The 15,221-nt window shown below is 36.6% G+C and overlaps 1 protein-coding gene across 1 annotated transcript in view; it reads right to left on the bottom strand.

The window, feature by feature from the left end:
- Positions 1-15,221, bottom strand: part of AGBL3 (AGBL carboxypeptidase 3) — a 66,049-nt gene that overhangs the window by 41,281 nt on the left and 9,547 nt on the right. Inside the window, exons 4-6 of the mRNA XM_049782454.1 lie at positions 8,910-9,017; positions 4,553-4,691; positions 1,864-2,643 (exon numbers count right to left, since the gene is read on the bottom strand). Coding sequence (XP_049638411.1) covers positions 1,864-2,643; positions 4,553-4,691; positions 8,910-9,017 — 1,027 coding nt within the window. The remainder of the gene's footprint in view (positions 1-1,863; positions 2,644-4,552; positions 4,692-8,909; positions 9,018-15,221) is intronic.

Below are 15,221 nucleotides of genomic sequence, written 5' to 3'. Positions count from 1 at the left end.
TGTTCCCAGTCACTGAAACACTTCCTAAATAACATTAATGAACCTTAGAAGCTACACCTTTGAGGGGTACAAAATCACTGTTTCCAATCCTTTTCTGTGGGGATCTCCAAGTTACTTTCTCTGTGCTTAAGTAGAAAAATGGGTTAATATGATAAGCATAAGTTGAGGCTGAAACCAAATGTCTCTGAAGAGCTCCAGGTCTCCATAAAGTCCTCAACTTTGAAACAGGGTTATTTTTCCCCTTACCCATAAGCTAGATAATGTAGGCACTATCAATTACTTGGTGCAATATTTAAACAAACCTAATTTAGTTTTACATCTATATCAAGACACCTTACTTTATTTTTCCTTCCTTCCTTTTCTTCCTTCCCTCCCCCTTCCTTCCTTCTTCCTTCCCTCCCATCCTCGCTCCCTCTCCTGACAGGCTCAGAGAAACATATGAGGAGCTGGGGATCATATATGTGTGGCTGCGAGCATATTACCTGTTGTCCTATTATTTTGCCTCCATTTTTCCTTTTTATAGTTAAAGAACTACACAGAAGAAACTTTCTAATGTTTCAGATTTTATTCAGGTCACTTAAAAGTGGTACTCATTGGGGGCTGGAGCAATAGCACAGCAGTAAGGCGTTTGCCTTGAATGCAGCCAACACAGGATGAAAGCCGGTTCAAATCCCAGCATCTCATATGGTCCCCTGTGTCTTCCAGGAGCGACTTCAGAGTGCAGAGCCACAAGTAACTCCTGAGTGCGGCCAGGTGTGACCCAAAAACAAACAAACAAACAAACAAAAAAGTAGTACTCACTAATCCTCCCATCGATGAGGTGAGGATGTAGATAAAAAAACGTATGTTAAAATTTGATTTTAGGGCTGACGTGATAGTACAGCGGGTGCTGTGCTTGCCTAGCATGCAGCCAAGCCAGATTCCATCTTTGGCATCATATATGGTCCTCGAGGGCTCGGGTATGGCCCAGAAACAATAATGTTTTGTTTTTAAATTACTCAAGGCATCATAGTTGTCAAATTAAGTCTAGACATAAAACGTGCGTGTGTGTGTGTGTGTGTGTGTGTGTGTGTGTGTGTGTGTGTGTGTTGATGGTGCTGGGTACAAGGGATCAAACCCAGGGACCTTTCTCACAGATGCATGGCATATGTTCTTCCACTATGGCATGTGACTTCCACCAGAGTCACATCTCTGGCTCTAGACTTTATACCTTCTAAGAAGGTTAAGAGCTTTCAATCTTGGAATGGATATGTTGACTCCAGTGATGTCTGATTTTAGTAGATGTCTTTTGCTAATGTTTATGCTTATTTAAAAATCCCTAAGCTTTGTGTTGGGACATTGTATGCCTGAAACTCAATCATAAATAACTCCATAAATCATGGTGTCTTAAAATAAATTAATTTTAAAAATAAAATAATAAAATAATTAATATTAAAATCTAATAATAAAATATTAAAATAATTTAAAAATAAAACAATTTCCTCAGTAATTCAGAAAATGTACTTTGAATATAAAGTCTATTTTGTTGTTCTGGATTCTTTAAATAATTGAAAGTTACCTATTTTTTCCAAGGGCCAAGTATCGTTAAAATGTATCATTAAACTTTTACCACTAAAGTTTAAACAGTTGATAAACCTGGTAATAAAATGTCTCATAGAGCAATATGATTTTCACATAGAAGTAATTTCATGATCCCAAAGTAAACAGAAAGCTAGAAAGGTATATAGGGAGAGATAAAAAAGTTAGTTATAAACTATCTCGCGAAGGTTAGACAGAATAGAGAAAAAAATAGGATTGTGGGAGCAAAATGCTTATTTCCAAGTCTTGTAAATAAGCAGGATAGTAATCTCTGCCTTATTTTACCTACGGATCATGTTCCGTGTATACCAAACAGAAGGGTATGATTCTTTCAGGAGTGACGTGTAGTTGCGGTTTAAGTCCCTTCCAGCTAGCGAACACCGGTAATTCCCCACTATCACACCGTCTGGATTCAGCATGGGGACCACCTTGAAGACAAAAGTATCCCGGAGCAGTTGCGCATCACTTGAGTCTCCTAAAATATAATCTAAGAAGCCTTTCATAATCCAAGAGCTGTTGGTTTCTCCTGGATGGACCCTGGCAGTCAAAATCACAGCCTTTCGCTTTCTCAGGTCAGAGTTCTTCAAGGGGGTAGTGATAGTTAAAACGTACACCATGTTCCTAGCAATTGTGTGGCACAAGACACGTATGTTACAGAATTTGGACCGCACTGGGTCATTGTTGATGCTAGAAAGGTATTCTTGCAGGTTGCTGTAAGTGTACGGATAGCAGTGAGCAAAATAGCAGGTGTCTTTGTCATGTGGAAATTGAAATGTCCATGTGAGAGAGAAATAATGGCGCCCATCTTGACCCGGGTTGCTTCTGTAATACTTGATTTGGTCTCCTGTTCGCTTCCAGCCTATCTTATTAGTTGTGGCCTCTTTTTCAGAATAAAACAGTGGACGCATCCCCCTATTGTAAAGGCTAGCGGGCTTGGTGAAATTGATAATGGTGAATCTGTAGGGCACTCCAGCTTGGGTGTTAGTGACCTGGAAGTAGTACCACTGGGTATGCTTATTTGTGAAGAGGTCAGGGCGTACAGTCAACAGGTACTCACGATCTGCCCTAATGCACAGAAAGGGAAGGATTGAAAAGCACATAAAAAGATAATAATGACATTCAAGTTTAAAGAAGGAATATTACTTATAACTAGTCATAGAAAACCTTTGGGGTGGAGGGAATAATGTTTACTTGGGTGGTATCCAATAGTAAGTGAAAGCTTTGAAATTTTATTTTATTGGATGCAAAACAGTATCTGGGCTAATTCTAAAAGCTTTTGATCTCTTTGTAATTCAAGAGAGTACATGAAATTATATTTAATAAACAATTTTATATTTTGGTACAATTATGCTTACTTTAAAAAATTTTTTAAAGGGATCTTGAAATTTAATTAGAACCCCATGTGTTTTTTCATGTCAGACATGTTTTCTATTAGATTCTAGCTCAAGGTATCTGAACAAATAAATTAATTTGACCATATAGATGAAAAGTAACACTATATAAATTTAAACTCCTTGAGGACAGGGACTAATAATGATAACTATTTATATACTCATTACTTATTGAGGATATTAAAATAAAGAAAAAATTATTTCACTGATGGTATGTACAACAGACTTACCCAGATGGCTATGACTTACTTTTCTTTCTCAAGTAACTTTGTATTTTATTAGCACTTTATATTTGTGTGTGAGAGAGAGAAAGATAAATGATCACACCTGAATTATAACTGAATTATATAACTTAATATATTATATAATGTATATAATATATTATATAAAATATATAATTATATAATATATAATTATAATTATAGTTATAACTGAATGGGTACACAGTAGCTAATGAAGACTATCATTTTCTGTATTATATGTTATAAAATTTTCATAACAATATTTTAATTTTTTTTTTTTTTTTTTTTGGTTTTTGGGTCACACCCGGCAGTGCTCAGGGGTTACTCCTGGCTCCATGCTCAGAAATTGCTCCTGGCAGGCACGGGGGACCATATGGGACGCTGGGATTCGAACCGATGACCTTCTGCATGAAAGGCAAACGCCTTACCTCCATGCTATCTCTCCGGCCCCATCATAACAATATTTTAAGAGTGGTCTTTTCTGGGAATCAGAGTAATAGTACAGTGGGTAGGACACTTCCCTTGCATGTGGCTGAACTGGGTTCAATACCCAACACCCTATACAGTCTCCTGAGCCAGGAGTGATCCCTGAAAGCAGAGTCAGAAATAAGCCCCATGCATCACCAGGTGTGACCCAAAATTAGAAACGAAAAAATAGAAAAAAGAATGCTATTGGTAGCTAAACATCCAAAGAATAATTTTAGTAACAAGTTTGAGGAGCAGTCTGTGAATGTTAACTCAGAATAACATTAAAAATGTATAATACAAAAAAATGTATAATACAGGGGGCTGGAGAGATAGCATGCAGAAGGTGGTTCGAATCCCAGCATCCCATATGGTCCCCTGAGCCTGTCAGGAGTGATTTCTGAGCATAGAGCCAGAAGTAACCCCTGAGTGCTGCCGGGTGTGACCCAAAAACCAAAAAATGTATAATACAGGGGCCAGAGTAATTAGTCTAGCAACAAATAAAGGCTCTTGCTTTGCATGTGGTCAACCTGGGTTTGATCCCTGGCACACAGATGGTTCCTCATTGCACTGACAGTAGTGCTCTCTGAGCATAGAGCTAGAAGTAAGCCTTGAGCAACACTGGTGTAGTCAAATGCAAAAACGGAACAAAACAAAACAAATCCATGAACAAAATGAAGTACAGCACAGAAACCTGCTCAGCTTTACCTCCTCATTCTCAAAATTTCTTTAGTCTAAGAACTTTCATATGTCTTCAACCATATCTACTTGTAATCTCAAGAAAAAGGATGCCAAAACTTTAATGTACTTAACACAGAAAGTAACAGTTGATGGTGGTGGTATTGCTCCTCAAATAAATAAATAAACAAGACCTACACTTTGACTACCTTCTGTAGATTACCACTCTCAAACCTTGCTTCAAATATCAAAGTGTCATCACAGTTATCCAGAGGTTGCTTCAGGGGTGTTCGGTTGCCTCCGACTCGGGAATACACAAAACATGGTTCTTTGTAAACTGAGAAGAGAAGTCAAGAGAGGTGTCAACTTCAGTCTACATTATATAGGCTAGTTTATGTAGAATTAGGAACATGTGCAATTGAAGTATGACTAAGGGCCACAAATTTTGAAATAAGTTGACCATATATGATTTTGCAAACTATAACAATAACAACAATAGTACCTCAACAGCAAGGCTTTTTATGTGTTTCTCACATTAGCAATATTCATTACAATTCTGGTTTGATAAACTAACTGATCCTAAACTTACCCTTTTTACTATACTATAAATCTGGACAAGAAAAGATGAGAGTTGTTTTCATGCATTTGGAGTAAACCCGTGTTTAATCCTGCCTTTCCTTCTGAACTTCTTTTGTTCCCCTGAAAGATTGTTGTTTGGGGGCTGTAAGTACTAGTGAGGGCATCGGAAAGAAGATAGCTGCACAAAAGGAGAACCCCAACAGTTTGTGTGATGATTCCTCAATTCTTGGTTGAGGACCAATGCATGCAGGCATAGGGTATGAGGAAGTAAATCGGGGAGGAGTGCTAATGGGGTCTGATATACCAGAGCATAAACAATTTTAGGACATACTGCAATTCTCTCTTATTCAGAGTGAAAGGATTTCACTGAGCACATCATACATTTGTGACTCTATAAAGGCCCAAACTTAAGAGTAAATACATTTAAATTATTTTGGATTAAGACCAAAATGAAAATAAACTCACCCTTATAAAAATATAAAATAAAGCCTCAAGGCAGCAAAATGCTCTGCAAATAACCATAAAAATTCAACATGATTCAAAAAACAAAATATAAGCCCCTAAAACTCAGCTTTCATAATGTTCTGCATAATGAAAAAAAGGAAGTACACAGAGAAGTGGAAATATGTGATCTAATCAAATAAACAAACATACATACACAGCACACACATTTAACAGACCCCAAAGTAATCCAGATGTTGGTATTAACAGAAGCTTTTGAAGATATATTAAGAGATTAAGAAGAAAAGAAATAGTAAACAGAAGGGCAATATAAAATAAAATAATTAAAGTGGTAAATGAATCAATGGGAACTTCTAAAAAAATTATAACTGAAATGATCTACTAGATGAGATAAAATAAAAAACACAAAAAATTTAAAACAAAAATAACCAATTGAAAAATATAAAAATTTAGTGAAATCTAACCACAAACATAAATTCTTAACCAAACACAAGAGCAAAAAAAAAATGAAAAGGAAAGAGAAAGAAAGAAAGAAAGAAAAAAGAAGGAAAGAAAGAAGGAAAGAAGGAAAGAAAGAAAAAGAAAGAAAGAAAGAAAGAAGGAAGGAAAGAAGGAAAGAAGGAAAGAAAGAAAGAAAGAAAGAAAGAAAGAAAGAAAGAAAGAAAGAAAGAAAGAAAGAAAGAAAGAAAGAAAGAAAGAAAGAAAGAAAGAAAGAAAGAAAGAAAGAAAGAAAGAAAAAGGAACTGGTGACTTGTGGGACATAGCTAGAAGTAAAACATGTATAACTGGTATTTCAAAGAACAGAAATGAAATAATAGTACAATGGGTAATGCATTTGCCTGGAACACTGGAACAGATCTGGCATGGGTTCGGTACTTGGCACCTCAAATGGTCCCATGAGCCCTGTCAGGAGTAATTGGTGAGCACAGAGCTAGGAGCAAGCACTGAGCACTACCAGGTATGATCCAAAACTAAGGGGAATAAAACTGAAATAAAAATGGGAAAATCTGAAGAAATATAATGACTTAAAAATCTACCAGATTTGGAAAATAAATACCTGTTTAATCTTTGGATTCAAGAAATTCTGCAAACACCAAGTCTAAAGGTAACCAAATATGGACAGATCATAGCAAGGCAAAGAAACATTACATAGTAGAATATTTATAAAATTGGAATTATTTTTGATTAAAGACAACAGATGCCAAAGACAAAGGGGCAATATCTATAAAAAATGTCTTTGAAATAATATAAATGACAGCTCAAAATTCTACATCTCCAGTTTTTAGGGCCTTCCCTGTTCTAGATTCTAGGAAGCCATTGGTTCTTCCTGTTTGGTCACTCAGTCAAGACTGATGGTCTTGCTTGCTGATATCCTGTGTTGCTTCATCATCCTCTATTAGTCTCCTTTAACTGACACAAGTTTGTAAGTTATCCAAAATTACAATTTTATTAAATTACTTCACGTATGCCATCCAATTCCTGCAAGACTCTAACTCTATTTATTATTATTAATTATTATTATTATTATTATTATTATTATTATTATTATTATTTTTGAGTCACACTCAGTAACGCTCAGGGGTTACTCCTGGCTCTGCGCTCAGAAATCGCTCCTGGCAGGCTCGGGGGATCATATGGGATGCCAGGATTCGAATAACCTTCTGACCTCGGTCGGTTGCATGCAAAGCAAAAACCCTACCACTGTTTATCTCTCTGGCCTTAATTCTACTTTTTTTTTAAATATCACATCAGATTTAAATTACATGCTGACATTTTAGGGTCAGGGTATTCATGTAAATATTTAAAATAAAAAATCTGTCTATTCTTTAGCTATACTTTGCAGTCCTTAGGGAAGTACTTAGGGCTTATTCCTGGCTCAGTGCTCAGGAATAACTCCTCGGGGACTTGGGAGATCATCTGGGATGCCAAATTTTGAACCCAAGCTGGCCACATGCAAGGCAAAATGCCCTAGCTGTTGTACAATCTCTCAGAATTTCTTACTTGGAAAGCAATCTGAATTACTCTATTTTTGTTAATCCTAAACAGTAAATAAACCTACAAACAAAACAAAACAAAACAAAACAATCCCCCAAATATCTTTCATAAATACTTTAAGACAAAAACCTATGATGAGGAAATTGTACAGGAATCCCTGGGCTTTCTCACATTAGTTCTTCAGAGCAACACAGTTAAGAATATTGCTAAATCTTCTGACTATTAGCCTATGCTACCACGTAGAAGATATAAAATATTTTGCTTTAGAGGGTGGAAAGATAGTGAATGGGTAGAGTTCTTACCTTGCATAGGAACAATCTGGTGCAAACCCTAGCATCTGTCTGGTCTCCCAAGCCTTACCATGAGTAAGCCCTGAGCATCATCAGATTTCCATTCCCCCAAAAAACAAAACAATGATTTTGCATTATTAGAATGCTCAAAGCACAAATACTAATCTTATGTTAAACAACATATATATAAAAACACTTTGAAGAGGTAAAACTTAGGTATTAATTACATACTGGGGTGCATTTTACTCTTTTAAAGATGGAAACCCCAAGAAATGCATTGAATTGGCATGAAATTAAAAGAAATTGTCTGAAAGAATATGAATTTATTCAGAGACCATCCAGAGGGTAAGGTGTTTGCCTTGCACATGACTAACCAGGCTTCAGTCCCCAGCACCCCAGATGGTCTCTGAGCCCCATCAGGCATTATCACTGACATTGCTACTTCGGTGTTCTACCTCTCCTCCCCAGAAAAAGAAAGATTGTAATCATGGGTCAGAAAGATAGTAAGGGGCCGGAGAGATAGCATAACGGTGTTTGCCTTGCAAGCAGCCGATCCAGGACCTAAGGTGGTTGGTTTGAATCCTGGCGTCCCATATGGTCCCCCGTGCCTGCCAGGAGCTATTTCTGAGCACATAGCCAGGAGTAACCCCTGAGCATCGCCGGGTGTGGCCCAAAAACCAAAAACAAATAAACAAACAAAAGAAAGATAGTAAGTGTTTAGGGAGCTTGCATTGCATGTGACCAACCCAGATTTAATTCCTGGTACCTTACACAGCCCCTGAGCACCACCAGGAGCTAGAAATAAACCCCGAGATTCAAATGGATGTGGTCCTCCCAAAAAACAATAATGTGATCTTTTGCTGGAGAAGAAACAATTGTACAGCACTCCTGTTGTTTCTATCTTTGAAAACAGATGTGCAACCTAACCCTTTCTAAATATAACTCTCCATCTGATGCTGTATACACTCTTATTTATAAGTAACTTTTAAAAGTAATTTTGTATAAACTGCAAAAATCCTTCAAAAACCTAATTCACACCAAATCAACATTTGAGTCAATATGTAACTGGATATCTTTATGGGAAGAGGAGTTACTTTGTTATCTGAACTTGCCACAACAAATAGCAAAACAAATGCCATAAGGAACTTAAATCAGGGCCAAATTCTATTTTATAATACTAATTCTATTTTTAAAGAATTCTGTTTTATAATACTGTCTTATATGCGCACCATCGTCTGCTAGATAAACAACTGTATCTTCCTTGGAATTTGGGTAAAGGGGCTCTATCTCCAGGCCAGTTGGAACATACACTGGCTCCGGATAGGAAGGCGTCCATTCTGGAAAAAAGGAGAGAAAAATTACCTGAACACGAAATTCAGAGTCAAACAGGAAGATTTTATTGCATATTTTCAAACTGTCTCATGGGTAGATACTTACATTGTTCAGTTTTATATAGGGCTTGGTTTCTTTTGGGGGGGGAGGGACATCACACCCGGCAGCGCTCAGGGGTTACTCCTGGCTCTATGCTCAGAAATCGCACCTGGCAGGCTTGGGAGATCATATGAAATGCCGAGATTCAAACCGCTGTCCTGCATGCAAGACAAACACCCTACCGCCACGCTATCTCTCCAGCCCCCATATAGGACTTCTTTTTTTTTTTTTTTTTTTTTGGTTTTTGGTTTTTGGGCCACACCTGTTGACACTCAGGGATTACTCCTGGCTATCTGCTCAGAAATAGCTCCTGGCAGGCACAGGGGACCATATGGGACACCGGGATTCAAACCAACCACCTTAGGTCCTGGGAAAGCTGCTTGCAAGGCAAACGCTGCTGTGCTATCTCTCCGGCCCCTAGGACTTGTTTTTATCAGTGTTCACAGGAAGTAATAATAAGCCTATCACACTGTAACAGAACTTGTGACATTTTATTTGTAAATTAATCTAGAAGCAGTTAATTATTGTTTTGTTTCATGGTTGATTTTATACTAAAATTTTAGTATCTTTTGAGCGCTTTGTACCTTTTGACCCACCTCTAGGTCTTATTCTTATTCTACCTTTCCTGTCACTTTCACCATTTTGTTTTTTAATGCTGTCCCTGAGCTGAGGAACATATTCGAGTTTCTTCTCTCTCCTCAAAGAAAGACTATCTTTAGATATCTTTAGGTCAGCACGTGCAAGGCAAACGCCTTACCGCTTGTGCCACCGTTCTGGCCCTCTATTCCCTTTCTTTTTAATTATTCCAAATTTCCTTTATTTTATTGAAGATTGATTTTTCACCCTTAGTCTTTTTTAAAAAGATGGCTGGTACTTGGTTTTATTAAAATTTTTTTTTTGAGATGCTGGAAATCAGCCCCTGGGAATTCATACACCTTGAGTCTATCCTCAAGCTACTCGAAAGCTGGGATTATTTAAGCATATACATCTGAATTATCTTGAGACCCTGATACACACAATGTTCTGGTCCTTGGGCTTTAAATGGACTGGCTGAAGATTCTGATACTGGAAGTATTCTATAGAAATACAGGAAGAGCCTGGCTAATTGACAAGACACCAGCAAAAGCTACCTCTTAATAGCAGTACAAATGGCTGAGAGTTTTTCATTGTTTTGGTCTTTCTCTCAATTGTTCAATGAAGATGTTTTAAACTACATCAATAAAAAATATTCTTAATGCTTTCCTGGCAATAAAAAAACCTTGGGGTTCGACAATGAGCATGTTCGGAGCCTGTAGTTGTTTCCATGACAGCATGCTTCAAGGGAGGGAGAAACCCTGTATCTCCTAGGGCAATGGAATTCCCTCTCCAATTTCCCTCAACAGTTGTGCCTATGCAACACAAAATAAAACAAAACAAAACACACAAAAACAACCTTGCCACACCAGCCCCCTCCTTTTTTTTTTTTTTGTTTAGTTTTATTTGTTGCTGTGTTTTGGTCAGGTTTTTTTTTTTTTTCCTTTTCTTTCCTCTATTAAATCTATATTTATAGCTTCCAGACGGGTTCCTCCCAGATTTCTTTCTTTTCTTTTTTTATTTATCAACAGAACCACAGAACTTGAATCATCTTGTTCTGCTTCAAAAATTGAGGGGAAATAAAAACTGAATGGTACCAGGAGCAAACATTGACATGAACAGTGAGTGGAAATAAAAAATGATCATAAACACCAAACCAAAGTCAATGATAACAGACTCAAAATGACCCAATCTACATCAAGCTATACACAAAGGGGACCTATTACACTAGCAGTCCAGAGGACAAGGAGGGTGGTATCTGATGCATGCTGGGAACAGGGGTGGAGGGAGGACAACACTGGTGGTGGGAATGGCTCTATTTTACTGTCACTATGTACCTTAAATATAACTGTGAAAGACTTGTAATTCATGTTGGTCACAATAAAATATATTTAAAAATTCTCAATGTAAAATGGCTCAAACAATAACAAATATTTTAATTACACATATTTACAAATTTAAAAGCAAAGTAAATTCAAGATTTGATACATTCTTGGTGACATCAGTGAATGTCTAATTCCAAGGTAGTTTTTCACCTCTTCTCTGAGTGCTCAGTTGGATCCCTTGTGCTTATAAAATGGGAATAATTTGGCTACCACAGAAGAATAGTCACATAGGCACTGGCCTAGACTGAGATGAACTGGTTGCCTGGGTGTGAACACACTAAACCTCACAGTGTACAGAGGGGGTCATTCTCTATAAACTGATTACCAACTGTTTTTTCCCACATGCCCCCACTTAGCAAAATATTTCTTTTCTTTATTGACAAGCCATTGTGCTGCAACTTTATATGTATCAGGTGTACGTTACTAAAAATCAATCTATGTATGTACAATATTGCATTTACCAGTAAAAGGCTCAATTCTTTCCTACATCATTCAATTGTTCCTTTTGTTCTGATTTACCCACTAAACTTTCTTCTGATAATTTTGTTAGGTTTTTTCCTCTTATGTGAGATCATATGGTGTGTTTTATTATTTCTCCATCTGACTTCTTTCACTAAGTACAATACCCTTCATGTTATTCAAAATGTCAGGATTTCATATTTTGTTAAGGCCAAACTAGATAATATTTTAAAATCCAATCACTAGTTGATAGGTGCTTAAAACTGCTTTTAATCTTTGGCTATTTTAAATAATGCTGGGACTAGACATAGGACAGTAGGTAGAACATGTGCCTGCAAGCAGCCAACCCTGGTTTAATCCCTGACATCCCATTTGGTCCCTACCCTGCCAGGGGACCTGAGAGCTGAGCCAGGAGAACCCCCAAGCACTGCCAGGAATGGCTTCAAATAATCAATAAAATAAGGCAACAATATACACGAGAATGGAGGCATAGATCTCTTCTAATTTGTCCTTTTGTTGTTGGTAAGAAACTAAGTGGCATAAATGGATAAAACAGAATTTCTATTTTAACTACTTTTTAAAAGTTGTGAGGTCTTTACCCAATGGTCCACTAGGGTCATACTCAGTGTGGTTCAGAGGATCATAATTATAGGAGTGGCTTTCTACTTGGAGTTTTCTTTACTTAAAAAAATTCAGTTTTGTGATTTTTTTGGGAGGGATTCTACTTCTTTGAAGACTGTTCTGAGATTCTGAAAGGGGTGTCTGAATTTTATAGTGCTTTAAGTAATATGACCATTTGAATAATTACTAATTTTTCCGATTCATGAGCACGAATAACTCCTTCTCTTTGTAGCTTCTATTTCTTCTAACAATGTATTGTTTCCCATGTACACATTTTTCACTTTGATAAGTTCATTCATAAATATTTAACTGCTTTTGATGTGCTTATCAATGGACTTATTCTCCTGATTTATTTTCCTGCTAGTTCATTATTTGAATATAGAATTGCAACTAATTTCTGTATATTGATGTTGCAGCCTGATAATTCCCTGTACTTAATCTGTCAAATAACTAGTTCCTGGAGTTTCTGGGATTTTCTACGTGTAAACAGTGATAGTTTTACTTCTAATTTATGCCCCATTTATTGCTCTAACTGCCCTGGCTAAGACATCATTATATATATAATCAAGCCATTATATGTCACATATATAATTATCATGTCATTATATACTTATATATTGATTTTATATATGTTCTTTATGATGTTAAGGATGCTCTCCTCTCTTCCTAATTTTAAAAACAAAATACAAATAGGTGCTGAATATGTTTTTGGGGGTAGGGAGTTTGCCTTGCATGAAGCTGACCCGGGTAGGATCCTTGGCATCCCAAATGATCTCTCAAGCCTGCCAGGAGTGATTCCTGAGCAAAGAGTTAGGTGTAACCCCTGAGCAGTGCAGGATGTGGCCCCCAAACAAACAAAAACACAAAAAAGACCTTTTTTTCCCTATAGGGATAATATATATATATGTATATATATATACACACATATATTTATTTTTTGTTCGTTTGGGGCTATACCTGGTGGTGCTCACAAGTTACTCCTAGCTCTGTACTTAGAAATTTCTCCTGGGCTAGAGAGATAGCATGGAGATAGGGTGTTTGCCTTGCATGCAGAAGGATGGTGGTTCAAATCCCGGCATCCCATATGGTCCCCCAAGCCTGCCAGGAGCGATTTTTGAGCATAGAGCCAGGAGTAACACCTGAGTGCTGCTGGGTGTGACCCAAAAATCAAAAACCAAAAAAAAAAAAAAAAAAAAAAAAAAGAAAAGAAAAGAAAAGAAAAGAAAAGAAAAGAAATTACTCCTGTCAGGCTCAAGGGACCACATGTTGGCTTGACTGCAAGCAAGGCAAAAGCCCTACCCACTGTGCTATAGCTCCAGCACCTGGAAGAATATTTTTATTCCTATGGATCTATTTTATTAGTTGATTCATTACACTAATTGCCACTGGTTTTTGCTTTTTTTATATAGGGGCATCATCTTGTCATGCTTTGGGGGTCATGTGGTGCTGAGATGGAATTCAGGGGATCACATATGCAAAGCAAGTTCTCTATACTTGAGTCAATGTTCTCATCCCATTGATTTTTTTTGTTTATACTTTTGGTATTTGGGCCACCTCTTTATTATGCTTGGGGATCACTCCTGGCAATGCTCAGGAGATCATATGTGGTACTGGGTATCAACCCAGAACTAGTTGCATGAAAGGCCAGAATCTTCCGCTTACACTATCTCTCCAAAAATCCTCATTAACTTTTCGATGCTAAAAACAACACTGAACTTTTGTATAGGTTCTACTTGCTCATGATGTATAATTATATATGTATTTATCTAGTATTTTGTGGAATTTTTAGTTATATTAATATTATATTTTAAATTGACAAAAGGTGAAGGACAAACAAAAATTATGCAGCACATATAACACAGTAGGCATAGCACTGTTGAGGATAATCCTTTCAGATGAAGAAAATGAAAATGCTATACTATCTCTGTGGCTCTTTGGCTATTTTATATATTTTATGTATGATGTAATATGTGGCTCCAATATCTTATTTTGAATACTAATATTCAAGGTTTTTTAAATAACATTTTTTGAAAAGACTCTCCTTTCCCCAGTGTATTAACATTTTTTGTTTGTTTTGTTTTGGGCCTCACCCTGCGATGCTCAGTGGTTACTCCTAGCTCTGTGCTTAGAAATTACTCCTGGCAGGCTCAGGAGACCATATGAAATGCCAAGGATAGAACCTGAGTTGGCTGCATACAAGGCAAACTCCCTACCAGCTATGCTATCATTCTGGTACCCTGTATTAGCATTCTTGTCAAAGATATTTGATGCTATTAATGTAAAATTTAAATTTAATATTAATTATAGAAATATAATTGTTAGCATATGTAAACAACCTAAACGGATAAATAAAATATGGTATTTAAACAAGGTAATTCAGCCTTGATTAGTCAATCTTGCAATATGAAATAGCATGATGCATGATGTGATCATTCTATAAGAAATATTATTGATAAATGGTATAATATCTAAATTTCACTTACATTAAGTACCCAAAATGTCAATTTTCTAAAAACATCCTCTAAGCTGCAGAGAGCAAGATGGTAAGTCAGGCTATGGACAAGGAAGAGGTAGAAAACTACATGATGCTAATTATTAGTTTTAAAGTTTCAAAAATGCAATTTACACTTCATACACTTAGTGCTACTGCACACGTAAAATATATGAAGGTAGATGCCCTGTTAAGTATTCTTACCAAAATAATGTAAAAACTAAAGCAATTCAATATACAAGAATGATCACAGTCACTCAGAGAGTATATAAACAAAAACAATAACACATGTAAAACAAATAATGTTTGATTGTAAAAAGTTAGCAAAAAAGAGAGTAAAACAATAAGTGTATGAAAAATAGGCACTCTTACTGTGTAGTAAAGAATTAACTCAACAGGCACAGCTTGTCCAAATTCTGCACACACACACATCAAAAGATTTAGCTCTGGTGCAACTTCTAAGACCTTGGAATATCTTGCTTGGTAAGAGTCTGTCTATTGGAAAATGTTTCATATCAGAGTTATACAAACAATATGACATATCGTGGGGGCTTTTGGCCAGACTTATATCTTAGGCCAAA

The sequence above is a fragment of the Suncus etruscus genome, chromosome 1 (genome assembly GCF_024139225.1).
Source record: "Suncus etruscus isolate mSunEtr1 chromosome 1, mSunEtr1.pri.cur, whole genome shotgun sequence".
Classification (NCBI taxonomy): Eukaryota; Metazoa; Chordata; class Mammalia; order Eulipotyphla; family Soricidae; genus Suncus; species Suncus etruscus.
This window is presented reverse-complemented; position numbering and strand designations above follow the sequence as displayed.